The following is a 26,029-nucleotide window of genomic DNA, read 5'->3' on the forward strand; positions in this document are numbered from 1 at the left end:
CTGTCAAATGTTGTGACATTTGACGACTTTTGGCCCTCAAAGCACTGGAATCGCCAAAAGTGAAGGCAAGTACATGTTAACTAAAGGCAGTATGAGCCTATGTCTCACTGAACATTAGACTTATTAATCATTTATTTAAAAAAAAGAAAAGTGTGACATCAAAAACAAAGGTCCAGTATTAATGACTGAGATATTAAAGTGAAAATATCATTAATCTTATTTTCAAGCTTCGTATTTTAATTCTTGAACTCCTGAAATTAAAAAAACGAAACTACTGGGAAACTGTCAGAGCGCTCTCTTTAAAACCTGAGCCTTTGGATCACAGGAACTAGTTTTGCATTCGCTGACCTAGTAATCTGAAACTCTCCATGTTTAACATGAACATCCACCAGCTGAACAGTACATGTACATGACAAATTTAGAGGCTGCTTTCTTTCAGCGTTGCATTTACATCGACAGTGACAAGGTGGGTGTTTACTTTCCTGAATAGGAACATTTTGTGGTGATTAATTGGTCAGGTTGTGAGAAATGAGTTGAGAAGCATTTCCCAGAAAGCCGTTTATAAGCTTTTACAGGGTGGATGAATGTTCTTCAAACTTTGGGATTAAGTTGTTAATATTCACATAATCCATCCTTAAAGAATTGAATAGTGCAGCTATCAATGCTTTTATGATGCGACTGTTGACTTCAACAATAGAGACTCATGGATTTGGGACAGGATGTCCAGACTTGACATGTGCAGACTATACTTATAACATCTCTTATGGAACGAACTGTCTCAGGATAAATACTCAGCAGAGAAGTGCTGCTATCTTGATATTTGGTCATCATCTTCATGAGCTCTTAGTTATGAACATAAATCAGTTTGCACGGTTTAGAAGAAGTGATGTATTCTTCCTTAGCTTTTGCTTTTTCCACATTTTGAGCCTCCCTGAGTTGCTGCTGGCACATAATTATAACTGTGAAAGTGTTTTCTCTGTATTTCTGCAGCTACAGGGTTTGAGCTGCTCCCATGACTGCTCAGCTGAACCCTCCAAATGCACATGGGGTCATAATCCTATCAGGTAGTCGGGGCAAATATCTTTGTTGCACAGTGGACAAAAACTATGTTCAGCTTATTAAGACTGTTTGAACTCCACAGGCTTGTCGTTGGCTGGAGGTGGATGTGTAGGCCTGTACAGGGATGTATTGGTAAAGCAGTGCTAGTCCCCGGATACCTCACACAGAATGCAGGACATGACACTCTGGCTATATGAGACAACATGCTGACCTCTGCAATTTACGTTTGAAACGTGACCTTGCAGGAACTACAAGGGTGTTTCCAGACAGCGATGCAAAATGAATACTTGAAAGATGTCACTGCAGTCGCAAACATGACCAGAACGGAGCAGGGCATAAGCACCTCATCTTTTTGTAATTATTATAACAAAGTAATCTCGTCACCTTTGACAAATATTGAAGTCTTTCCTGGCGGTTATTTGTGCATTTATTTTAAAGTTGTATCTAAATTGACTTTAATTTCAGAAATCACCAGGACATTAAAACTCTCTATATAGAATATCCAGCTAAACCTGGGGAACAAAACAAAACTTTAGTTTGCTGACTTTGCACCAAATGATAATCTCACCTTTCCCTCGCTGACAGATTTACTTCTGTGAACTCTGTAACAAGTTCTTGGTCTTCTTCCCCTGTGTCTGTTTCTAAAAATCTGTTTTCTTTTATTCAGCTGAACACTGCACAAATGCTGGGAGTCCCGTGCTGACTGTGTGGAAGGAGAGGATAAAAAAAGCGAGAGAGCAAAGGTGGAAGAAAATGATTAAAGGAGAGTGGACACACCGGTCATCAACTGGGCAGATGGGTGAGAAAGAGGATGAGCGTACGGCTCAGGCCAGCCAGCTATTTGAGAACTTTGTCCAGGCATCTACCTGTAAAGGGACTCTGCAGGCTTTCAGCATCCTCTGCAGGCAGTTGGAGCTGGATCCACTGGACCACAGCAACTTCTATAACTCACTGAAGGCGGCAGTCAGCACCTGGAAAGTCAAAGCCCTTTGGACCAAACTGGACAAGAGAGCTCAGCAAAAGGTCTACAGCCAGAATAAGGCCTGCCAAGGCACGAGGGTAAGAAAGACCAAGCACGACTGACCTCTGAAGGTTCTGAAGTGGTTGTGTGATGTTGTTCTGATAGTGTTGAAGGCTGTTGAACAGCAGTAAACACATGATCCAAACTCTGAGGAGTAGAATTAATATAAATCGATGACTGAGATGCATGCAGAAACATTTACTTAGTGTAACCTGTGTTTTTAACACATGCATCCCCAGGCTTTTACCAAATGGCTGCTCTCTGGGAGTTTAGTATTATTTGCTCAAAAACATTATGAAAGTTCACATATGCATTTCATGTGATACAATAAGGATCTCCTCTTTGGTATTTTCTGTCACGTGAGTTTTGTCTCGCCATAAACGAATGGATATTCTGAGCACTGTGTTTAACGCAGCACTGGAAAGCTCATTTCTGAAGGAGAAGATAAGAAGTCTGGAGGGAAATGAGGCCAGAGACTCACAGAGGGGAGATTGACACAAAAGGGCTGGGTTGGGAGTTGGCCAAAAATAACAAACTATTATTTCAGGCTTTTTTTTTTTTCCAGGAGAAAAATGGTGGGCCTAAGGCTGGGTGGGCGATCTCTCTTTTAAAACTGTATCTGTTCTCAAAATGAGGGCAGAGGATTTAGCAGTTTGGGACTTTGTAGAGTTCTGTGAATCTATCGGTTTTTCGTTGTTCTTTTTAATAAGGTAGCCGTTAGAAATGTACCCTAACAAAAATTATCCAAATTGCTGTGCTAACTGTTTGGCTACGTAATTTCCTGTGTAGCTGTAAAATAGCTGCGTGCCAATCTGGAAATGAGGCGCTGACTGTGATTTAAAAAGAGGGGCGCTAGCTGCTGCAAGACATTTGAATGATGCTTTCCCACTCCAGCTGCATGCATGGCATATTTGCATTAGGGGTTGAAATTCAGTAATCTGTAAAGTATATGTTTAAGCTTACATGCTGATATTTTAGGTATGTTGAGTGATTCACAACCTGATTGGGTTGAATAACATGCAAGAGAACATTTCAGTTACTGTCTGTTGCCGTTTGCCTTCAGACCTCTCTGTGAGCTCCCTTGTTTTATAAGCTAGTGTTAAACAAGCTAGTACAATGACAGTGAGAGTCAGACAGGCAGACGACATGCTGGAGTTGTTCCTGTGTTGCAGTACAGATTCTTAAAACTGAAATCTTCTCCCATTCAGTGTTTGATCATTGGCGGCGGTCCATGTGGCCTTCGGACGGCCATCGAGCTGACTCTGCTGGGCTGCAAGGTGGTGGTGATTGAAAAAAGAGACACCTTCTCCAGGAACAATGTGCTCCACCTCTGGCCCTACACCATTCACGACCTCAGGGGACTCGGGGCCAAGAAGTTCTACGGAAAATTCTGTGCTGGCTCCATCGACCACATCAGTGAGCGTGCACACATCATTTGTCTCCTTTTTTTTTAAGCTTTGATGATAATCTTCCAAACAAACAGCGCAGCAGACTTGTTGAAGTTGACTGAAAGTTAAACTGTGACACACATTCTTTGATTTTTAGCTCTAGGAAGGAAGACTCATCCTAATTCTTTTCAAATGGCTCCAATTTATGATTGAATAATTCATCTGCTTTTAAAGTTATTTACTGACCAGGTTCTAAATGGTTGTAATAGGAAACAAAACACGAGTCCCATGGTATCTTGATAATATAGTCATGAAACAATCTCATTTGAGACATAAGAAAAATGAATTAAAATTCAGTTGCTCTGCCTGTCTGAAATTTTATTAAGCTATAATAATATTTTGGGAAATTTTCCATCTTTTATCTCTTAATGTGGTTTTTGTGAGTGTATTTCTGGAGATCTGAGGAAGTGCAGTGCCAGCTTTGATGTCGGGCTTGTACTTTGGCTGAAAGTTGGTACCATCCTTTAGCCCAGAGGAAGTTGCTACTTTCTCCACTCTGTGTGTAAGGGGTGGGGCACAGACATTAGTGGATGCCCAGGGTTCTTACCCCTTAGTCTTAACTAAACGTGAATTTCCTATGCCAGCTGAAGAGGTGTCAGATTATAAAACAAGTCTGGCAAAAGTTCTACGTTATAGAACATTTAATCGCTCTGAAAATTTTCTAATATTGGTTTGATTTTTTTTTTTTTTTAATGTATTCATTCTAATCAGATTTTTCAAATTCTAATCTAATTTCATTTCTAATGTTATTTTTGTTTGGAGCGGTATCTTTATGATTTCTTGCATGTGATGCGTTTGAAGCACATTTGTAAAAATAAAATGGGCTGTAAAGTCCTCAGAGTGGCACCGCAGTAGTGCTTTAACAGAGAAAACATGCAAAGTACTGTGAAGCCATAACATGTAAATGGTTCCTGCCTCTGAGTAAGTGCACTGTGTGTGTGAGAAATCACTACTGTGCAGTAAATGCGATGTTGTCTGGCCACAAAACCAAAGCCAACGTCACAGAAGTGGATGTGTGACTCTGTGTCATGTGAGAGGAGGATTGTTTTTCCTGCAGCCTGACTTGCTGCAGCTTGCAAGTAGCAGGGCGATCGTGGCTCAAGAGTTGGCAGTTCGTCTTGTAATCGGAAGGCTGCCGGTTCGAGCCCCGGCTCCCACAGTCTCAGTCGTTGTGTCCTTGGGCAAGACACTTCACCCGTTGCCTACTGGTGGTGGTCAACCTCGCCTCTGTCAGTGCGCCCCAGGGTGGCTGTGGCTATAATGTAGCTTGCCATCACCAGTGTGTGAATGGGTGAATGACTGTATGTAGTGTAAAGCGCTTTGGGGTCCATAGGGACTAAGTAAAGTGCTATTCAAATACAGGCCATTTACCATTCACATTTCCATTCGCACTTGTTGCTCTCCAGCTTTAGTAACTGTCATGTATCTCATTTCAAAGATGTCTGCTGACTCTCTTCACTTCTCGTCACATCTGTACTGTACGGGCATTCTTTGCTAATGCATGTGAGTACAGTGTAAATGCTTCGGCATATCAGATTCTTACAGTAGTGTAGGGGGAATCTTCTTCCAGCTGCTACAGCAGATCATCTGCCTCCATCTCATCCTATCCCTAGCATCCTCCTCCGCCACACCCACCCACTGCATGTCCTTCTCCTAACTTTAATTCATTCTGGAGCACAAGTGGAAACATGTACAAACAACTCGCATTATATTATTCTAAAAACTAAAAAAATCATGCTTATGTTGATTTTAAATTTTGACTCATTGAGAGTCTGTTGCCATGTCTCTGCAAGTATCTACTCTTGTCAGTCTGTTTTATGGTCTGTTTGGTTGCAGTACTCTGTTGTACCAGATTTGTATGTGACAGATCCACACAAGTACGGTGTCCTTGTCTTTGTTGCTTTGGATTCATTCAGTCGCAGCAGCAGCAAAGCTCTATTTTTATAATCCTTGTGATTACCTTTTTGTGTCAGCGGTTCTTCGAGTTATGTGACATGGCCTACTTAAGAAGCATAAAAAGGTTCAAACCCCCAAACTATTTATTTCATGAATAAATAACATTAAAAACTCATCTGAGTCCAATTTCAGCAAAATAAACATCAGCACGAAAGCATCAGTAAACCACATTCCATACCAAAGGTTGTATATATTAAACTTAGTTATATTTGTTCCCCTGCTCATCAACACCCAGATTTTGGGGGTTTTAAACAGTTTTTGGTCATTAGTTAATTAGTGCTAAATGACAATAAATGAAAAGCCACCTGTTTTTAAGCCTTCCTAAAGTTTAAGGGTTAGTTGTTGAAAATCCACCCACCATAGCGTTGTTATGGAGGCTTTAGAGCACAGCTTACAGCCTGTAAAGTTCATTCTAACTTTAAAATCCACCCTGGAATGGGCTCGGGTCATTTTTGGCACTTCTCTGTTGGCATAATTTCTTTTTATCCCTGTAAGTTGCTGCTTGGTTAGAAGAATGCCTTTTTTTATAATCATGGATCTTGGAGGACGTTGGCTTTTTTTAAATTTCCCAGTTTTATTCTGGAGATTTAATTGATGTGTGTCAATAACTACTAAGTATGAAGAATTGCTGTTTTTTGCCAGTAGAGATGGTTCTTTTCTTGGTTTGCTCTGTGAACATACTTGTCTCTTTGCCCCTGCTCCAGGTATCCGCCAGCTTCAACTGATGCTGGTAAAAGTGAGCTTGATCCTTGGTGTCGAGATTCACGTCAATGTTGAGTTCATCAAACTGCTGGAGCCACCAGAGGAGCAGACAGATGTCGGTGAGTATGTCCTCATGAACAAATTCATTACACCAGTGTGTGAGTCAGTGCATTGCTCTACTATGAAGCCGTTTTCAGTTCCAAAGTCAGTAAGTATCCTCACAAATACAGAAAGACAAGTGTGTCTGTGGGTGTGTATTTGTGGTATTATCTGTATGTTAAAGTGTCACGAGTGGCAGTGACATGCTGGGACCCGCCTGCATATCTTGGCTATATAAGGAAAGTTCCCTACACACAGTGCATGTTAAAATGATCGCACATTTGAAGTGTATATAGAGTATTTCTAATAAACTGTGTGGAGAATAAAGAAACTGAGTGTGCTGTTAAATTTTAGTTGAACTCTGTGCTGTGTTTTCTGAATGTCTTAAAATAGCATGTCCCACACAGCATGTCCAGAAACTTTCTCACTCTAACACTCCAAGGAACATGACACAACTATGTGACACTGAGAGGGTAGTTGAGATCCAACCTCATCTGCTCTGTTTCGTGTTTTTCTTTAAAATCAGCACTTGAGCGTGCCTTCCTGCCTTCCTGCTTGTGTTTTCTTGCACTGTCCTTGAATATCATATATGGTTCCTTGTGTTCTTCCTCAGGTCATGGTTGGCGGGCAGAGATCCGACCCTCTGGCCATCCTGTCTCGGACTTTGAATTTGACGTGGTGATTGGAGCTGACGGACGCAGAAGCACATTAGATGGTGAGAAAAGATTATAGGTTACAGATGCGAGTGGTACTGTGGGTCATACTTTGTTATGGACCTACATTTCAGGAGTCAAAGCTCCGTTTGTTTGTTTTTTTTGTGGAAATGAGGTGAGGTGGCGCAAAGCTGCTTTCGGCCACTTGGTAAAGCATTTCCTGCTGACATAGTTTCAGCTGGAGGCTTAATGGTGCGTATGGGGTCAGAGGGGTGTTCTGGTTCATGAACTGTTGGAGAGCTTTGTTGGCTTTGTCAAAGCGTACAAGTTGCAGTGTTTATTTTCTGCTCGTGTGTGAGTGTGTGTGGCATATGTGTGTTATGAACATGTTTACTTTCCCATAAGGACGACTGATGGGAAGCATCATCCTCCTGAAGGTTTGGTGTCTCCATGACTGCAGAGAAACTCTTTCAACTGCATGTTGCTCCGGGACTTTCCTCCAAGGAATATTCTAAATAGGATTATAATGGTCGACTAGTAGGAGGGGGGTGTTTGTGCAAATTATTTGTTAGGGAAAGAACAACATTATGACTAACTCCTGACTGTCATCTACACTAGATAACTTGAGAATTGCAGCATCTGTATTAAAAATACTAAATTCCCCAATGGTTAGGCCCTGCAGGGATTTTCTTCAGACTTGGAGTAATTCTACATATCCATGATGAGGATGGCAAAGAGTCTAAGAAGCTTGGAAAGAAAAGCGTCTGGACTTCTTTAAGTTGCTTGAAGACGTTTCATCTCTCATCCAAGAAGTTTCTGCAGTTCTAGGGTCAAATGGTGGGGAGTCCCAGATTTAAGCCCTGTGGGAGTGAGAGGGACCCCCTAATGATCCTCTACCTAATCACACGAGCCAAGTTGTGAAAACGGGTGTAGGTCACCATCAGCCAAGGTTTCGGGTGAGCTCATTGTGAAACCTAGCCCCACCCTATCATGTGATTTCCTGAGGTCAAAAGGCCCAGGATGTGATGTTAAGGCATCTGGGAAGGGATCTCAACACTGGATGGCAGACAGCTGGTGTCGTAAACCACCGCCTCTGTTCAAAGATGGCCGTTCACAGTGGACATAGATGGCTTCTTTCACTCCTCTTTCAAACCGTCGGTCTTCTCTGTCCAAAATGGGAACATTGGCATCTTCGAAAGAGTGACCTCTGTCCTTGCAGATGGACCGCTGAGTCTTGTCCCGGGATAAAGGATGTGATGTACACTTGGAGCCTGTTTGATAAGTACTTTTGGATTTTGGAGAGTACATTAGCGGTATTGAGGGAATAATATCTACATGCTCCCTCTCATTCAGAGTATTATAACATTTATTGTCAAAAGTATGCAGATGACACACAACTCTACACATCAGTGTCACCACATGATTGCAGTTCCCCTACACTTAAACAAAAAGTGCATTAAGCAAATCGGTGGTTGTTTTCACCCCCAAAGAAAACAGCCTATCTAGAAAACATGATGCACAAATTCAGCCTTACATCAGAGGTGCTGGAGCCTATCCCAGCTGTCATAGGCCAAGACGCAGGGTATACCCTGGACAGATCTTCAGTCTATCACAGGGCTGGCACAGAGACGCACTCACAGAAAGACCTATAACCACTTGAGACACCAGTTATTTTAACCCCATGCATGTATTTGGGGAGGAAGCCAGAGTACCTGGAGACTCCACAAAAGGCATCTCTTGTAAATCCAGCCTGGATTCAAACCCAGGACCTTATTTCTGTGAGGCAACAGTGCATTTCCCTACCGTGCTAGTACCATAGGAAAAATATTGGAAAAATTAAAGGATTTCAGTCTGAAGCAGATGCAGAAAATCTTGCTTGCACAGTATTCAAATGATCACATCTTCAGCGGATTATTGTAACTGTGTCTTTACAGGTCATAGTAAAACTACAGCTCATTCATAATTCTGCAGAAATCTAACAAACATCAAAAAGGTGGAGCGCATTACTCAGTAAAAAATAAATCACTGCATTCCCTTTGAATAACTTTTAAAATCATTCTCATGTGTAAAGCACTAAATGGACTCTTACTGAGTTACATTTTTAATTCAGCCTTTGCCTTACAAAACATCCAGATCGCTGAGGTCATCAGGAGCAAGCTTACTGTTTTCCCACTATTGGAACAAACAAAGTGAAGCTTTGTGGATTGTATTTTCAATACTTTTGTATTGATTTACCAACTTCAGGAAATAATAAATGATTTGAAATGTTTGAACCCTTTTTTTTGTTTTTTTGTTTTTCCTCCCCCACCTCTGCAGGTTTCAGGCGCAAGGAGTTTCGTGGGAAGCTGGCCATCGCTATAACGGCTAACTTTGTCAATAGGAACACAACAGCAGAGGCCAAAGTAGAAGAAATAAGTGGCGTGGCCTTCATCTTTAACCAAAAGTTCTTTCTGGAACTCAAAGAGGACACGGGTGAGTCAGGAAAGAATGTTGCAGTGGGAAAATGACAGCTTCTCCCGCTCTAAATGCTGCTCCTTCCTGCGCTAAACGTCCTCTGTTAAGTAAATATGTTCATGTTTGCAGGAATCGACTTGGAGAACATAGTTTACTACAAAGACAACACCCACTACTTTGTCATGACTGCAAAAAAGCAGAGCCTGCTGGACAAAGGGGTCATCATTAATGTAAGTTTACTCAGCTGACTTTGATTTAATCAGACACACAAACATAGATTCGACTCTTCCAGACTCCAATGGGTCACAGTTCACACCCTCCCTCTGTGGTTAACCCTGGTTCCAGGATTCAAAGGCCGTTCCCAAACAGGAATGCGTGCGTGCTCGCCAGACCAGTGAGTGACGGGTCGGCATAGAGGAGGTTGATGAATGGGGTTCTAATTAAACGCTCATGCGCTACACACACACACACACCTACACACACACACACACCTACACACACACACACACACACACACACACACACACACACACACACACACACACACACACACACACACACACACACACACACACACACCATTAAAGAGATTAGACATTATAAATGCGGTTATTACAGTTGCATTAGGACATCAACTGGATCATATTGGAAAGGCTCCATGTGACCCTCAGTCTAACCACCCAGTAATGTCTGCCAAACCAATTATCTGAAAATACACACACACACACACACACACACACACACACACACACACACACACACACACACACACACACACACACACACGAGAGTATTAGAGTATTGGGGATGGATTGGCATACGTATGAGGGCTATTTATTAATTTTCTTTCTCTCCCCTCTCACATACCTTTATTACCAGTTCAAGACCATTACATGGATTTCTCTTAAGATCCTGGAAACTCTCCCTAAACCTGTTACAACTATTTCTTTTAAAAAATGTAATTATTTCTTTTAAGATAATTTGTGACGATGAGGTCCCCACAGTGTAAAAGAAGGCAGATGTTTTCCCCCACAGTGGGAGTAATATAGGTAAAGACGCATGTGTTCAGTGAAAGACGGTGTCTTTGTGTTGAGCCTTTTAATAAATTAATTTTTTTTACATCAAGTTTTAGCAGAAATATAAAACGTATTTCTGAATTATCCCGGTTAATATTTCTTCGTTGACCATCAGCCTTGCTGCTTTGATTAAAAATGATGGGATAACACTAACTTTTTAAATATGGTGGAAAAGCAACTGTCAATACAATGTGCCTAAAACTAACTGTCTCCTTCTTCTTAATGCAGGATTACATGGAAACTGAACGGCTTCTGAGTCCTGACAACGTCAATCAGGAAGCGTTGCTCTCATATGCTCGTGAAGCGGCTGATTTTGGCACAAACTACCAGCTGCCATCCCTGGACTACGCCATCAACCACTACGGACAGCCAGATGTAGCCATGTTTGACTTCACCTGCATGTACGCCTCAGAAAACGCCGCCTTGATCAGGGAGAAACATGGACACCAGCTGCTGGTTGCACTGGTGGGAGATAGTTTGCTTGAGGTATGAGAAGTTGTAGCGTTCCCTTTTCATTGACAGTCGCTCGGTTTCTCCCTCCGCTCAGGTTAAGAGTCTGCGTGTCATCCTTGACGGCGCACTGTCCTTCCACCCTCACATCGTACTTTGATCTTCGTAACATTAATCGCTTCCATCCGTCTCACCCAACAGTACTGCCGTGCCCGCGTGTTCAAGTTCAACCATAAATTTTAGCTGTTCCTGAGCTCTGCTGCTCGCACCATCACCAGCTCGTCCATTAACCACATCATGCTTGTCCTTCAGCAGCTTCACTGGCTTCTGGTTCAATATTGTATTGAGTTCAAAATTCTGCTCCCAGCTTTCAAGGCAGTCACTAACCTTAAGTGCCTCCCTGAACTTCTGGGTGCGTTTCTCCATTTCATTGTGGCATCCACCCGTTTGACTGCTATGGGCTCGACAGGCTTCACCTTGTCCGTCCATCACCTGTGGAACTCCCTCCCACCAGACATCCATAACACCGACTCTCTGCTTTCAGATCCCATCTCCAAACACCATCGTTAAAATCCACACACAGTCTGATCGTTTCCCACCTGCTACTCTGGTCATAATGACTTTATGTATTGTAAACTTGTTTTATTAACTGTTTTATTGAATCTTTTATTGACTTAATGAGATGTATATTTTTAAGTCTTCTAATGTGATCTTGAGTGTTTTTGACAGGTGCCTAGAATAAAATGTACTTGTGTATTTATTTATCAGTGTCGTGAAAGTTGTCCGACACTGCTCTTATTGTGTGCCAGGCTCAGCTTGTGTGTGTCATGCTTTCTGTTTACAGCCGTTCTGGCCGATGGGTACGGGTTGCGCTCGGGGTTTTTTGGCTGCCTTTGACACTGCATGGATGGTGAAGGGCTGGGCAAAAGGAAAGAGCCCACTGGAGATCCTGGCTGAGAGGTGTGTGAGCATGTTCATGGATTCAAACGGATTATGTCTTCTAATAATGCCTGAGCTGGTTTGTTTCCACATGAATGCACTTTTAAGTCATAGAACTCTGGGTTCCTTTTAAAAGCTGTTCTTTCTTAAGTCTGATAGTTAAATCTTTCTTTCTACTCCAGGGAGAGCATTTACCGTCTTCTACCCCAGACCACCCCAGAGAACATCAGTAAAAACTTTGAACAGTACTCCATTGACCCTGCTACCCGCTACCCCAACCTCAACGCCAGCTGTGTGCGCCCACATCAGGTGAGTCCTGTGCTCAACAGGGTACCTGTGAAGGAAGTAGTCAAGAAGTTGCCTTCTACACTTAACAGAAATACTGGATTGAAATCTCTACTTGTCTACCTCATTATAAACTAGAATGTTAGGGGATCGTTTCCACATTAATATGGTAGATGTCACATAAATAAACCCGCGTTTGAAGAGATTTAGATGTTTCAGTTATTCTCCATAAGGCATCGACAACGAGCTCAAACTTTTTCTGAGCAAATTCTCTACAAATTCTGCAGTGTGAGATCAAATCTCTACTGCTGCTGGTGTTTTGGCACCAACCAACTACACCCTCAGTGAGAGCTGCGTTTCTAGATTTACATCGATAATATTCAGCTCTGCAAATAAGGGCACTGGGGAAACTCAGTATGCTCACTTGAACTATGCAAATATATCACATTTGCCATCACAAATTCTGATGATTCAGCACTATGGTGCAGCTGAGAGGGGTCATCAAGGAGTAATTGCTATGATTCTGAATATAAAAATATGGGGACTGTCTGGTGAAATCAAGAAGGGTGGAATCTGACATCCCTACATTGATATAAACAAACTTATGTGGCTGTTTCATTGCATTAACAAAAAAATAAGTAGTCATCAACACCAAACATCTTCAAACCCGATGTCACACAAATATTCCTGGATTTGGTAAATGGACTGGTTCTTATACAGCGCTTTTCTACTCTTCTGAGCACTCAAAGCACTTTATACAACTTGTGCATTCACCCATTCACACAAGCACATTTTTCTAAGTGCTTTCTAACATTCACACACGCATTCATACTCCGATGGATGCATCGGAGAGCAATTTGTGGTTAGTATCTTGCCCAAGGATATTTGACATGCAGACTGGGGGAAGCGAATCGAACCACCAACCTTCCGATCGGTAGATGACCTGCTCCTACCGCCTGAGCTACAGCCACCCCCAAATTTTGTCTTTTGTTTTTCGTCTTCATAGCCATTGGACAATAACAGCCAATCAGTTTCAAAAGATCAAAACAGGAAATGAGAAAACATCTCTCAAAGTATTGGTTCTCGTGACACTGGAAGCCTGCAGACTCTGAAAACTCAAATGTTTTTTTTGTGCAGTCAACACAATCATGTAATCTTTCCACTGAATGTGGAAATGAAAGAGTGCCAAGTACATTTTCTTCCAACAGAAACCTTTGTGGTCAGTATCATATATATTGCAGTTCAAATGCCATGTACCAATGTAACATTTAAAGAAAAAAAATATACAAATTTTAGTCGACAGCCTACAGTTTCTATCTGCACATCCCTAGAACCTATATGTCATTAGGCCTCCTGATTTTTGTACTTCCAGGTGCGTCACCTGTTCATTGATGGTCATCAGGGACCAGGTCAGATAGAAAGAGGAGGACCAGCACGTCGATCAGTCAACCTGTCCAGGAAAGGTAGATGTTCCTCCAAGCTACAAAGTGCACTCCAACCATCAAACATGAATAATGGATTTAATTATAATCGTGTCAAGTTGTAACCAATGGTAACATCAAAGAACCTCAACGTTATAGTGCATTACAGAAAAAGACAGTTGATGATAATCGAGCTCTCCTCGTCGTGTTCTTGGACCTTTGCACTTTGAGAGCATTTGATGCATCTGGACAGACCCAGCATGTCGAACAGCTTCATTTTCTGCTGTGTGAGTCTTTAATAGTCACAAATTGGAGATTACAGTCCCAGCCAATCTACTTTGTTCACGGAGCTATAACAAAGAGCAGATTGTAGATGTGCCTAATATGTAGCGGCATAAAGGATTGCTGCCAACTGCTCAGGTGGGACTTAATTAGTCTGTAAAAGCTCCCAGTCTTCTTTTAATAGTAATCTGATCATTCTGACTCATCAGTAAGACCTGGATGCATCTGCATCCTCATTAACACTGCATGAAAGCTTTCTTTGAAACATCAAATTGAGAAGCTCATACGAGGTTTCCAAAAACATCTTAGCACCGGTTGGCAATGTCATCTAATACCCCAAAAAAAGAGTCTGAATAAATTCCTCAGATTGGTTCACAGAAGGAAGGCCGCTGACATCATACTGAATGCTTGCTCAGCCCTCCTGAGGGGAAACTTTAGCTCCATCTCAGTCACAGGCTCGACACGCCTCATTGCAGACAATACAGGTGGATAACATTACACCTGCACGAGGGTCCAACATGAGGCCTCTTTCATGCATGAGCTGACCTGATATGATCTGGAAGAGCAGATGCACACAGTGTAGGGCTTTGCATTTAAATTTGCTCAATTTAGTAATATTAGTACTTTTGGTTATGTTGCATGAAGTCGTACTTTTCAGAGGCACTATGGAAGTATCTGTTCTAAAACCTGGGATGCAGGGGTAATCAAACATTGCATTTGTAAATAAAAAAAAAAAAAAAAAGGTAAATATTAACAATTTTAACAGTGTTCATGTCTCCTGCCCCCATAAACGATGCGCCCTGAGACGGCCTCCCTGTAATAATATGATGGCAGTATTGGAGCACAGGATTAACTGGAGAGCTAAAAAAAAAATGGAGTTGGTAAAGAGCTGCGATTATCCTGGGAATATTATACTAATTAGGACTAGGGTTTTGCAATAGAGCCTCAAAATTATATTGTATTATTTCAAAGGAAATTTGTAATACTTTTGAGAATGTAGGAAAAAATGGATCGAATCTGTAATAAATAAAAGCTGTGCTGCAGGCCGCACCAAAATGAAGAGCAGTGAGCTTCTGTAAATCTGTGGCCACAGAGTACCAGCAACATATTATATAGCAATAGTAGTGACACAGCATAAGTCAAGCCCAAACGTAGCCAAGGTAGCGTTTTTCCCAGAAAAAGTGCTTAAAACTTTAGTTTAACAACAGCTAAGTCAAGTTCAGCTCTTCAGGAGCTGCACAATAAAGGTTTCCCACAGGTTGCTCTTCCTGTTGTGTGGAGTTTAACTAACTAGTGCATCAAGAATGGAGAACTGGCTGTTGTTAGCTTAACATCATATGAAGGATTCGTGATCTGATTGTACTCGGTGTTTGTTGAATCCGGTCCGTTTTCTTGCATTTTTGTTTTCTTTTAAGTTGTTGTCCGAGGCTGACAAGCAGCTGTCGCTGCATGGGCCTGTCTTGTTATTTGTGCTAGGAAGGAAGATGCATGACGTATGACATGACATATTAGTATCACATGCTTTTTATCATGTAAAATCATTAATAATTCTCACTAAGCCTGTGCTATTTCATAAGTTTGTTTAAAATCATGCACTGAAGAGGATACTGGTGTTTTCTCAGAAGCAGGGGATTGCATTGATACCCCACTGCTCCCAGTCCCGCTACCTATAGTGTTTTTGCAGAAAGAGTACTGGGACCCATTGGACACTCTAATTCCTTCTCTTGTTTGTGTTGCTTGAGTTTACGGTCATGATTTAAAGCATGTCCTTGCATGTGCTCTGCTGCCAGTGTTGCTTCAGGCCTGGGAGGTCGTTCAGGTTTTGCAAGTTCAAACCAACCCGTACTTTATTAACGTGCCATAGTGTCAGCACTGTCTGAGGAACATTTCCAGCCTTGAGGAAATAATGGTGACGATGAAGATGCCCTTTCCTGTGATGCTGCATGCTGACAGACTGTTTCTCTCTGTAGAATCTGAGGTCCATCCTGGCCGCCTGCTGAACTGGTGTCAGAGGCAGACTCATGGGTACCAGGGAGTCGATGTCACCAACCTCGCATCTTCCTGGAGGAATGGCCTGGCCCTCTGTGCTCTCATCCATCGGCAGAAGCCTGAGCTCATGTAAGGAGAGCCAAAGCTTGCTAACAGGAAACACTTGCACTAATGCTCGTGATAATTCAGGCGACGATTTTTGCTTCTCATACTCATGCTCCGTCAACAGCTTCAAGAGCAATGTTTGGTTTAGAATAGCTTAGTAATTGAGTCATATGATTGTGCAAATTAAAAACAAACAAAAGAAACCTTTCAGAGCCATGTCTCTTTGGCTCTCTCCTCAGTTTAATTGACTCTTCTTGTGCAATGCTCAATTTTTAAATTGCTTGCTTGATAATTGCTTGATTTCCTGCTGTAGTGGAGCCGTCAGCAGTAACTGGAATGCCCTCAAATAGTCAGCAAGCATAGACTGCTTTATGTATGCTGTCATGAAGCCTCAAGCTGTCACCATCTTGGCTTATTGAAATTGTTCTGAACACAGTGCAGATCTGTATTTTGGTTAATGACTTATATTTTTGTCATATTTTCCTTGTTTTTATTCAGCTTTGCTCTAATGTGTGAAGCATTTACGGGACATCTGTAAAATCTAGAAGCTAAATAAATGGCTTGAGTTATCCTCCACAAACGGCTCTATCTCTAGATTGTTTTCAGTATATGGAATATATATATGAAGAAACCTCCTGAGCGTATACACACATCTCCTAACCTCACCTTCATCTCCTTTTCCATTTCAGTGATTATGACTCTCTGAACGAGGAGGACGTGGCGGGGAACAATCAGCTGGCGTTTGATGTGGCTGAGCGAGAGTTTGGCATCCAACCGGTGACGACAGGAAAGGAGATGGCTGCAGATTCTCAACCTGATAAGCTGCTGATGGTCCTGTACCTTTCCAAGTTCTACGAGGCCTTCAGGAACTCGCCAGCAAACAAAGGTCAGCTTCTTCCTCACAGAACCACAAAGATTCTTACATGAATTTTTTTTTAATTCAATCATGAACAACCCAATGTTGTTGGGTTTTTTGTTTTTTTTGTTTTTTAAAGTTAGTCTTCATCGTGTCTTTAAATGTAAATTTCTTGGACTGGAAACGGTAGCCCTAAAACCTGACCTCCTGACCCCAGTTTAGGAACAGGAAATGATCATTTAACATTTAACCGTGTGTATTGATCTAACCCTGAACACACAGACGGGGAAGCGGTCGAGGCAGTTATCCATTTGCCAAAAAATGTGAAATGCTGTATGTAACCCAAAAAAGCTGTGAAAACAAGGCTCTCCATCCACTTTATTTCTCTTAAAGGGCAAAACGATACTTGAGAAAATATCCTCACGTGGATCACATCAAGATCCTTCTAGTGTTTTGGTTGGTAGACAATGATGCTGCTTACTGCTGCTGTGGACACATTTTCATTGTCTTTTTAAATTGTGGAGAAGTCCCTCTGCTAAATTATAGTCCCAGCTGAGTCTTCTACATGAGCTAAAGTTACATGTTACACAACTGTGGTTGAGTTGGTCCCTGCCAGAGACCTGAGTGGTATGCGAGCTATGTCTGTGGAAGACATATCCAGTCGCTTGGCGTAACTCTGGACGCCTTCAGGTCCAGCACCACTGCAGCCTCAGCCACGTTTTACCTAACGCACTTTAATGTTGGTGTTTGCAGACTTCTGCTGTCTGCTGAACTCAAAGGATGGAAAAATGACTGACTTTCAGTTTATTTGGTGGGAATTTAGGATCTTTAAGTGCATGACTTGAGTTATATTTAGTCTTTACACTGGGCCCCTTTGTGCTGCTGAATAGCCTCGGGTTATTTTGGAAAGATGCATTAGTGGTTTTTACTCCAGTTCCTTTTTTTATTTGGAGTCTAAGGATGAACCCTGGTCTAATTAAGTCCACTGCTCAGACTTGGCCTTATCTAAGTTTAGACTTATCTAAGTTTAAACAGGACTTGTTTCCAGTCCCATGTTTTTATTCTTGGACTCAAATAAAATAGCTTATATCAAAATAATTCACATTTTTCTGAAATTAGGCCATGCTGCTGCCCCTTAGCTTTAAAAAAAAAAAAAAAAAGTTGTTCCCATTTTTTGACTTTTAAGTGGGCTCTGCAAACGGCAGATTTGAGCAGTAGGTGGGCAGGATTTCTGTATTCATAGCCAACACAGCAAGCCTGAGATGGCCTTATAAAGAATATTGCACTTAGTGACATCAAACAGAACCAAAAGTAGAAAAAAATAGTGAGGGAGATAAACATGTAGAGCAGTGTTAGACTCTAAATGTGAAGCAAGCGCTTTGGGCATCAGCTTTGTGGAAAAGGCCTTCAGGGAGTTGATAAGTTGCTGAATACGGATCTCCGCCCACCTCCCCTATGCTAATGTTACACGGCACTCAAACAATTCCACAATAGCAAAGATGGTGCTTAAAGTGTGACTTCCTGGGGTTTTAATGGTTTTTTTGCTTTTTTTTTTTTTTTTTTTTTTCAAGCTGACTGGATCATGCAGGAGGGCAGAGTTCTGTGCACAGTTCTGTGTTCAGTGCCGTCCTGGCATACACAGGAGTCTGTGGTTGAAGATGTTCAGGTGCCGTGTCTTTAAAACGAGCTTAAATCATCATCCCTCCACCGCCGTGCTTGACAGTTAGAGTGAGGTGTTTTTGCTGACATGCTGTTTGGTTTTGCCAGACGTGGCTCTGTGCATTAATAGCCAAACATCTCCACTTTGGTCTCGTCTGACCAAAGGACACTGTTCCAGAAGCCTTGTGGTTTGTTCAGATGCGACTGTGCACACTTGGCTGCGCTGCCATGTTAAGAAAAACTTGCTCCTGGCAACCTGTCCAAACAAGTCATGCTTCTTTAATGAAACTCTATTTTCATGAACTTGACCTGTAGTTTCTGAGATTTAGTTTTTTGGAATTTGCGATTTGGGCATTGGTAGTTTTGAGTCCTCTGTGTTGCTATTTTCCTAAACCATTTTTGACAGTGTTGTCCAGTGCGTTGTCTAATTATGGGAGGACCGCTGTTGCTGGGGACTGCTGTTTCAGCAGGGTAGTGTCTGCATCAATTTAATTTTCCTCTAGGTTGTCAGGACCCAGAAAGTCCCATTAAAGCTGCTCTGAAAACAAGTGATCAGCGATTTTTACTCCACCTGTCAGTGGTGGTTGTTCATGTAAAGGGAGCTTTTGTGTCCTTCTCTCCCACTGCCTTGTATGTGACGCATACAGGGTTTTTTTTGTTTTTTTCCATTACTCAAATCAACAAGTGTCGCACTTGCAAACAAATCCACCTCTAAAATAGGAATTTTACTGTTTCCAGCAAGCCTTGTAATGACATTTGATCTTAATAGTAATTTTACATTTTCTTGAACTGTTTTAGCAGAATTTCCTGAAAAGATTGGATAACTTGTATGTAAACTGTATTGTGCTTATTTTCCAGTTTCCAGAGAAGGAGATGAAAATGGTGAAGATTATCAATCTAAAACCAACCACAAGGCGCTAAACCTGCCTCAGCCCAGAAAGAGGATTCCCAGGGTAAGGAGAAATGCTGATTCTTGCATTTTGCTGCTTTTTGTGTGATATTGATTTGATCTGAACATTTCTGCTGCTCAACAGTAGTCATATAAATTAGATTAGAGATCAGGTAGCATTAAAGGTCAAAGTAGTGTTTGTAATGCGTGTGTTATCTAACCATGAATCTTAGCTGTTAGTGTGCATAGGATTTATGAGTGCCGGAGGAAAAAGGCGTATTAGTGTAGAGCATCTGTTGTGATAAATAGGTTTGCTTTGTGGTTAATACTCCTGCAGGTTTGCAAGTTTTGGCTTATTGAGAGTACAACAGCCTTTTATTTTGAAATTTCCCACAGGTTTGCCTCTTTTAAAGTCTTTTTTTTATTTTATTTTTTTAACGGATGAAAGTGAGATGCACTTTGTATATGTTTGTGTTGTCTGATGCTGCAGGATGACAAGAAACTGGAGGAAGATTCTGATAACAAGAAACGGCGAAAGGGCAACCACTACCTCACAGAGGTAGGTTCTTCTTTGAAATAGCTTCATTCTTCCAAGCAATGTGGGTAATGCCACTTTTTGCTTTTCAAATTGATCTCACTTTCTCTTTCTCCTTTGTGTGATGCCAGTTGTCCTGTCACAGTGCTCCCCCTGCTGGTGAGGATGGGGAACAACGGGAGAACAAAGTCCGCTCCATGGCAACTCAGCTGCTGGCCAAATTTGAGGAGAACTCCGCAACAGTAAAGGCTCGAACAAAGGTGAGTTTGGTATTTATTTCCTCATCCTCCCTCTGCTGTCTGAGCAGTCTGTGTCGCCTGTGGGGTTTCTGCCTTCTGACTATGTAAAGGGTCTTAAAGGTTGTTAATTTACTTGGGATTTGCCTGCCTGCATCGGATGTGTTGCAGAACAGTTGGCTGTCATTGTATCCGTCTGTAATCTTTTAGCTTTAACGGAGAACATGATGCAGTTTTAAGCTGGTTAAAGAATGCTGTTTGCAGGTTTATTTGATGGTACACCAGAAGGAAAAAGTGTCTGACTCAATACTTCATCTTTGAAGTATTTTCTGTGAGTGTATTTCACTTAAATTCAATAATACTATCTTATGGTAAACGTGGTATGTTGATATTATGAGACTTCCTTTCTCATGATGGAGCATTTACATCCAAATCTTGGTCAGTCTGACAAAAATCTATTTTTTGCTTTTACTTTGGAGAATTGATTTAATGCCTGTATCTTCCTCATGCATGCATTTGTTTTTGCTTGCTGTCCTCATATCACAAACTGGCTTCTTTGCGAAGTAACCCTTTCATGCTCTGCACACCCTTTTCTCACCCTTTACTTTCCTTTTTATTTTCCTATCCACGCCTCCGTCGGATCAGGACCCATCAGATCCATCCTACTCTCCTGCTCAGTCTCCTCCAACTTCCCCACTTCCTTCATCAGATGAGGAGGATGAGGAAGATGGGGAAGTGGAGAGAGAAAATCCCCGTTTTGCAAAGCCCAAAGATGACACTCCTCCTCCTCCTCCTCCTAGTCTGCTTCCCACTCGCCCCAAGTGGCAGGTATGCTTGCCTCTGAGCGCCTCTGAACTTCTTCCATTATGTCATGTAGCATCTGTGCGCATCTGTGCATAATCCATTTCCTCTTGCCTTTGACCCAGCCTTCCATCTACCTTCAGTTGCTTGAGAATCCCGCTACTTTCCTCTCCTCCCCCAAATTCTCTCACACTCGGAGCGCCTGCAGTCGGTCTCCATCGCCCCCACGCTCAAAGAGCCCGTTGAGTCCTCCTCGCTCACTGAGCCCTGACACTCCTGAACATTACTACCCAGAACGCACCTCTCCAGACCTCTCACCTATTCGTCTTTCTCCCTCTCCTCAGTCTGCTCTGGGTGTTGGGCAGTCCTCTGAGAGATCAGGGGGGGTTATGCGGCAGGTGAATGTCATAGCAGTTCTTTACAGTATTTATTTATTTTGAATCCGTTCCAACTTTGACCGCCACCTGCTGTTCCTTTAGAGTAAAGACCAGAGACTGTCTGCTAGGGACTTTTCCAGGAGGAGTATAAAAGAGAGAGCTAGCCTCCTCTCCTCCATGTTTCCAGGCTCAAGCAGATCACCCTCAGCAGCTCCTCTTTGTCTACCACAGGTTGTGTATTATACACACTATTGGCATGAAAATGTTCATCCTTTAATCATTTTACTGCTGCATGTTCATGATGGCTAAATTGGGACTAATGCTCGTTTGAGATGTACAGCTGGCTGCTTTTCTGCTCTTTAATTGGTTGTCTGACAAAATGACATCATCTGGGAGGTTTAGACAGTTTGCAGTTTTTGTTTTTGACACTTAGAAGTCCTGCAAAACAACAACTTTCAGTTTAATTCCCAGCAGTGATTCTAAGATGGTAAATGTTACACCGCTCCTCTTCACTTTAGAGTTTGATAACCTTTTAATGATCTTGTTTCTGCGCTTTCATCATTTTATTCTACTCAGCCTAATGTTTCTGACTCCTCTTCTTTAGGTGGAATCATCCATTTCCTCTCCTCTTTCCTTGTCAACACCTCCTCTTGTTCTGTCTATACCTAAGAGCTCCACCGTCTACCCTGTGGTCCACCCTGTCCCTGACCCCACAGCCCAGGCTGGTTTCTCCTCTGTCCCACTTTGCACTCCTGGACACAAGGACAAGACACACACTCCCTCTTCCACTGACTCTGAAAAAACACAGGAAATCTGTTCACTTCATCCTAATTCCTCTGCACCCAACAGCGAAACATTTGCTGCTCTTTCCTTGCCTTGCTTTGGGACCCAAAAGAGCTCCTCTCCGCTCTCGGACGCTGGCTGTGAACATGAACAGAGCGGCTCGTCAGGCCTCGAGCAGAATTATGAGAATATGTGTGAGAGTTCACAGAACGATGTGGAAAATGAGCAGGAGAAGGTTCACAAAACTGTGACAGTTGATGATAGTAACGCATCTGAAAATAATCACACGGAGGTAACAGAGTCATTGTGCACGTCGATGGCCTGCATGAAGACCACTTGGTAGTCGGTACTGCTTATCTAACAAAATATAAATGTAACGCTGCCTGAGCTGCATGAGCTTTAAACCTTCTGCAAAGTAACCCATTTCTGTGCCTGCATGAGTTTCCATTGTTGTGTTAACTTGTGAATGTCACGGAAGAAAACTAACAGCTCTAACATACTTCAACATTCAGTATACAGCAAGAAATCGCATTATGTTAATGAAAATTCAAATTCACAGTATTCTTTTGCAAAAATTCTTTTTTTTTCTGGTTTATTGTGAACCTACAAATATTATTTTTGGAAGTCTAATTCATAACAAACTAATTTACTAGCTATCTCCCCAATGGATAAAATGGAAACATTTCACGAGAATGTAAAAAATATTCTGTTAAAATTAAAGTGTTAAGGCTATTAACCTTAAACCTGCTTATTAAGTAAAAATGTTGCCTTCCAATTAATTTATTTTAAAAAAGCTTGTTTTATAAACTGACTTCATGACCAGGAACTATAAACCCCATGGGGGCATTAGGTTTATAGTTTATAGCATGGGGGTCCTGCTCGTTGTTTTTCCTCTTGTATTCACATTCGCATGTGTTCAATAACACATTTATTCTTTATGAAATGCATCAAGCTGTTGCTCATTCTGCTGCTCATTTAGCACTCGGAGAGGTCTGGTCCTGAGGACCTCAGGAGAATCGTTCCAAAGTCGCTCGCTCGCTCCATAAGTTGTCCGACTGGGGCTCCTCGTTACAGCAAAGAGGTACCAAGCAGTGCCTCAGTCTGAATACAGTGTGATACCGTTTAATACAAATCATCCATTTTCAGCCTTTTCCTTCTGCCCTCTTGATAATTCCTGTCTGATTCCCAAACTTTCACCCTTTTTCCTTTTTTCCCCTTCTCGTCTTTTTGTCCTCCCGTCCTCTTCACCTGTCATTAATGTTAGCGTACAGTTGGAAAGGTATCATCAGCCATAGATGCTAAAGCTCAGATACTGGCCATCCTCTATGAGACAGACCACAGGCCCAGTGCTCCACCGGTAAGATGCATGTGGCTTTAGCCCCGAGTCTTTTTTTGTCTGTGTTGCCGGGGTTCATTTAAAACTGCAGCTTGTATTCAATTTAATACTATTTCATCACAGCAAACACAACTCCAGATACTAATATTCATGAACTGATGGGAAATGTGTACGCCATAATCACGGGTGTAAGATGCATTTTGGGTGATGTAGGCAGGATGTCCTCTCTGGTTCTGGTACAGGACTTAGAACCTTTATGACAACTAAACAAATAATAAAATGTTAAATTGGTGAAGTTCTCTTTAACAGCATCTTTCATAACTAACAAAAAATGACTGTACTTGCTTCCCTGCTTTGACACATACACAGGCCTGGAGCAGGTCTAAACGTCCATGAATCTTCTGCTCTTTTTACAGTCCTGTAATATCGCCTGAGAATAAGTATCCAGACTGTTCCTGTGAACTGGAAGTGGTTGTTTTATTTTTTATTCTTGTTATTGACTCTTGCACAAAATTATACTGTGTGTCCCTAAAAACTTTCATATACTGCTTCAGCAACTTGACAGCTATCAAGAGCAACACTTTCTGTGATTGTGACCAGCTTTGCAGCTTTGACAGTTTCTTTATGCTGCAATCTGGCTGTTTGCTCCTGATATGTGTGTTTTTGTTTGGGGGTTCTTTTTCTTCCCCTCCTCAGGTGTCTCTTGGAAGAAAACGATCCTAAAAGCTTGCTTGAAAGAATCTTTCAAAAATCTAACCCTATGCTGGCCTTCTTCCTCTCAGTGTGTGGTGCGTAAGGACTTCCCTCCCGGGTTGGGCGGCAGCGACATCTGCCACTTCTGCTCCAAGCGGGTGTACGTGATGGAGAGACTCAGCGCCGAGGGCTACTTCTTCCACCGAGAGTGTTTCCGCTGCGACGCTTGCAACTGCACTCTCCGCCTGGGAGGACACACATTTGACTCACAGGAGGGTACGTTGCATTTGCTGGACTTGCCTTTAAAACCTGTAGGAGACGTCACTTCAAAATATATTTTTTTTTCTGCTTTCTGTACAGCTAAATTCTACTGCAAGCTGCATTATGCACAGCGCCTGTACAGCAATAACCCAGGAAGAGTTAGGAGGAGAATGGTAAGGAACCCAACACCCAACATTTACTTATTACAAAGTAAATGTTTATTACACAATGTAATCTCCATATGTAATATCACTGTTCAGTTCTATTAGCTAGCTTTTAGAAAAGATCTTCTTTTATAGCACAAAGGAAATGTTTCATGTTAACCTCTTTTATCAGGAGCTTGGAAAGAAAAGCGTCTGGACTTCCAAGTTTCCTTGAAGAAGTTTCACCTCTCATCCGAGAAGTTCTAAGAGCAATGGAGAGTCCCACATTTTAAACTCTACGGGAGTGTCCCCAAGAGGGACATGGACCCCCTATTGATCCTCTACCTAATCACACGAGCCAAGGTGTGAAAACATGTGTGGGTCACAATCGGCCAAGGTTTCAGGTGAACCCATTGTGAAGCCTAGCCCCGCCCTATGATGTGATTTCCTGTGGTCAAATGGTCCAGGATGTGAGTTGGCGTTAAGGTGTCTGGGAAGGATCTCAAACCTGGATTATAGATGACAGACACTTGGTGTCGTAAGCCACCGCCTCTGTTCAAAGATGGTCATTCACGGTGGACATAGATGGCTTCTTTCACACTTTCCTCTAAAGAGGATGCTAATGTTCACATTTTGGACATTTGGATATTTTAGGTAGAGGATCAATAGGGGGTTCATGACCCTCCTGGGGACACTCCCATAGGGCTTGAGACTCTCCACCAATTACTCTTAGAACTGAAGAAGCTTCTTCAAGGAAACAAGGAAAAAGTCCAGACGCTTTTTAGAGTACGATGACCTGGATGACTGAGAACCTTCAGACGGTTTTCTTCACTGTTATTCATATGAACGAGTACCTATTATTATGGGATGGCATTCCACCCTGCTTAAAGGATACAATCAAACCTTCAGTGTGGGTATCTGTCCTCCATACTCTAATTCTGGATTACCCTATATTCAGCATGAAAAGAATAGCAGTGTTAGAGCATCGGTGTGAAACGGTAGTTTTAGTGGAGTAAACTTGTGTGGTTGTCTAAATCTTCTTGTTGAAAAGTTCCCTGTTGTTGTTGTTTTAGAAGAGTGTGTTGCGTTTCTGAGTTCTTTCTCTGTGTGTTGTTTTTGTACAGGAACCCCAAAGTCGTGTCGCACCCTCGTCCATGGACGGCGGGAGCTACACCACCGCCACCACGGGCAGCACCCAGCTGCAACCCCCAGGTACCCTGGTTTCCTTGCTTAGGCGAGGCTTGAGCCTGCCGAGGCGTGCTAGCCGGGCTGTGTGTGTGTTGCCTCAACAGCTGTTGGGAAGTGTGTGTGAGTCTTTCTCAGCTGTGGGGTCGCACGTAAGGAGCTACTCGCATGACTATGTGTTGCTGTTTGAGCTGCTGAGCCTGGGCTGTCCTCTGCTCTACATGATGCATGAGGTGTTGGGACAGATCTACCAGGAGCCCCAGATGGCCCAGCAGCATCTCGTCGGCCACCAGCTCACTTAGGAGGGAGACTAACGGGGGGGTCATGGAGCCAGGT

The 26,029-nt window shown here is 42.3% G+C and overlaps 1 protein-coding gene across 2 annotated transcripts in view; it reads left to right on the forward strand.

The window, feature by feature from the left end:
- mical2b (microtubule associated monooxygenase, calponin and LIM domain containing 2b) overlaps nucleotides 1–26,029 on the forward strand; it is a 60,159-nt gene that overhangs the window by 17,172 nt on the left and 16,958 nt on the right. The window contains exons 2-25 of one of the 2 annotated variants that reach the window (XM_026172761.2): nucleotides 1,727–2,118; nucleotides 3,289–3,496; nucleotides 6,189–6,305; nucleotides 6,899–7,000; nucleotides 9,255–9,410; nucleotides 9,522–9,622; nucleotides 10,697–10,954; nucleotides 11,763–11,878; nucleotides 12,040–12,166; nucleotides 13,515–13,605; nucleotides 15,816–15,963; nucleotides 16,629–16,825; nucleotides 19,313–19,407; nucleotides 19,834–19,902; nucleotides 20,010–20,138; nucleotides 20,760–20,942; nucleotides 21,041–21,313; nucleotides 21,395–21,523; nucleotides 21,897–22,367; nucleotides 23,055–23,156; nucleotides 23,340–23,432; nucleotides 24,194–24,380; nucleotides 24,465–24,538; nucleotides 25,633–25,720. In XM_026172761.2, coding sequence (XP_026028546.2) covers nucleotides 1,813–2,118; nucleotides 3,289–3,496; nucleotides 6,189–6,305; nucleotides 6,899–7,000; nucleotides 9,255–9,410; nucleotides 9,522–9,622; nucleotides 10,697–10,954; nucleotides 11,763–11,878; nucleotides 12,040–12,166; nucleotides 13,515–13,605; nucleotides 15,816–15,963; nucleotides 16,629–16,825; nucleotides 19,313–19,407; nucleotides 19,834–19,902; nucleotides 20,010–20,138; nucleotides 20,760–20,942; nucleotides 21,041–21,313; nucleotides 21,395–21,523; nucleotides 21,897–22,367; nucleotides 23,055–23,156; nucleotides 23,340–23,432; nucleotides 24,194–24,380; nucleotides 24,465–24,538; nucleotides 25,633–25,720 — 3,820 coding nt within the window. In that variant the 5' untranslated portion in view covers nucleotides 1,727–1,812. The remainder of the gene's footprint in view (nucleotides 1–1,726; nucleotides 2,119–3,288; nucleotides 3,497–6,188; nucleotides 6,306–6,898; nucleotides 7,001–9,254; nucleotides 9,411–9,521; nucleotides 9,623–10,696; nucleotides 10,955–11,762; nucleotides 11,879–12,039; nucleotides 12,167–13,514; nucleotides 13,606–15,815; nucleotides 15,964–16,628; nucleotides 16,826–19,312; nucleotides 19,408–19,833; nucleotides 19,903–20,009; nucleotides 20,139–20,759; nucleotides 20,943–21,040; nucleotides 21,314–21,394; nucleotides 21,524–21,896; nucleotides 22,368–23,054; nucleotides 23,157–23,339; nucleotides 23,433–24,193; nucleotides 24,381–24,464; nucleotides 24,539–25,632; nucleotides 25,721–26,029) is intronic. The other variant, XM_026172764.2, reaches the window with a different exon arrangement.

This window comes from Astatotilapia calliptera, chromosome 7 (assembly GCF_964374335.1).
Source record: "Astatotilapia calliptera chromosome 7, fAstCal68.1, whole genome shotgun sequence".
NCBI classification, from domain to species: domain Eukaryota; kingdom Metazoa; phylum Chordata; class Actinopteri; order Cichliformes; family Cichlidae; genus Astatotilapia; species Astatotilapia calliptera.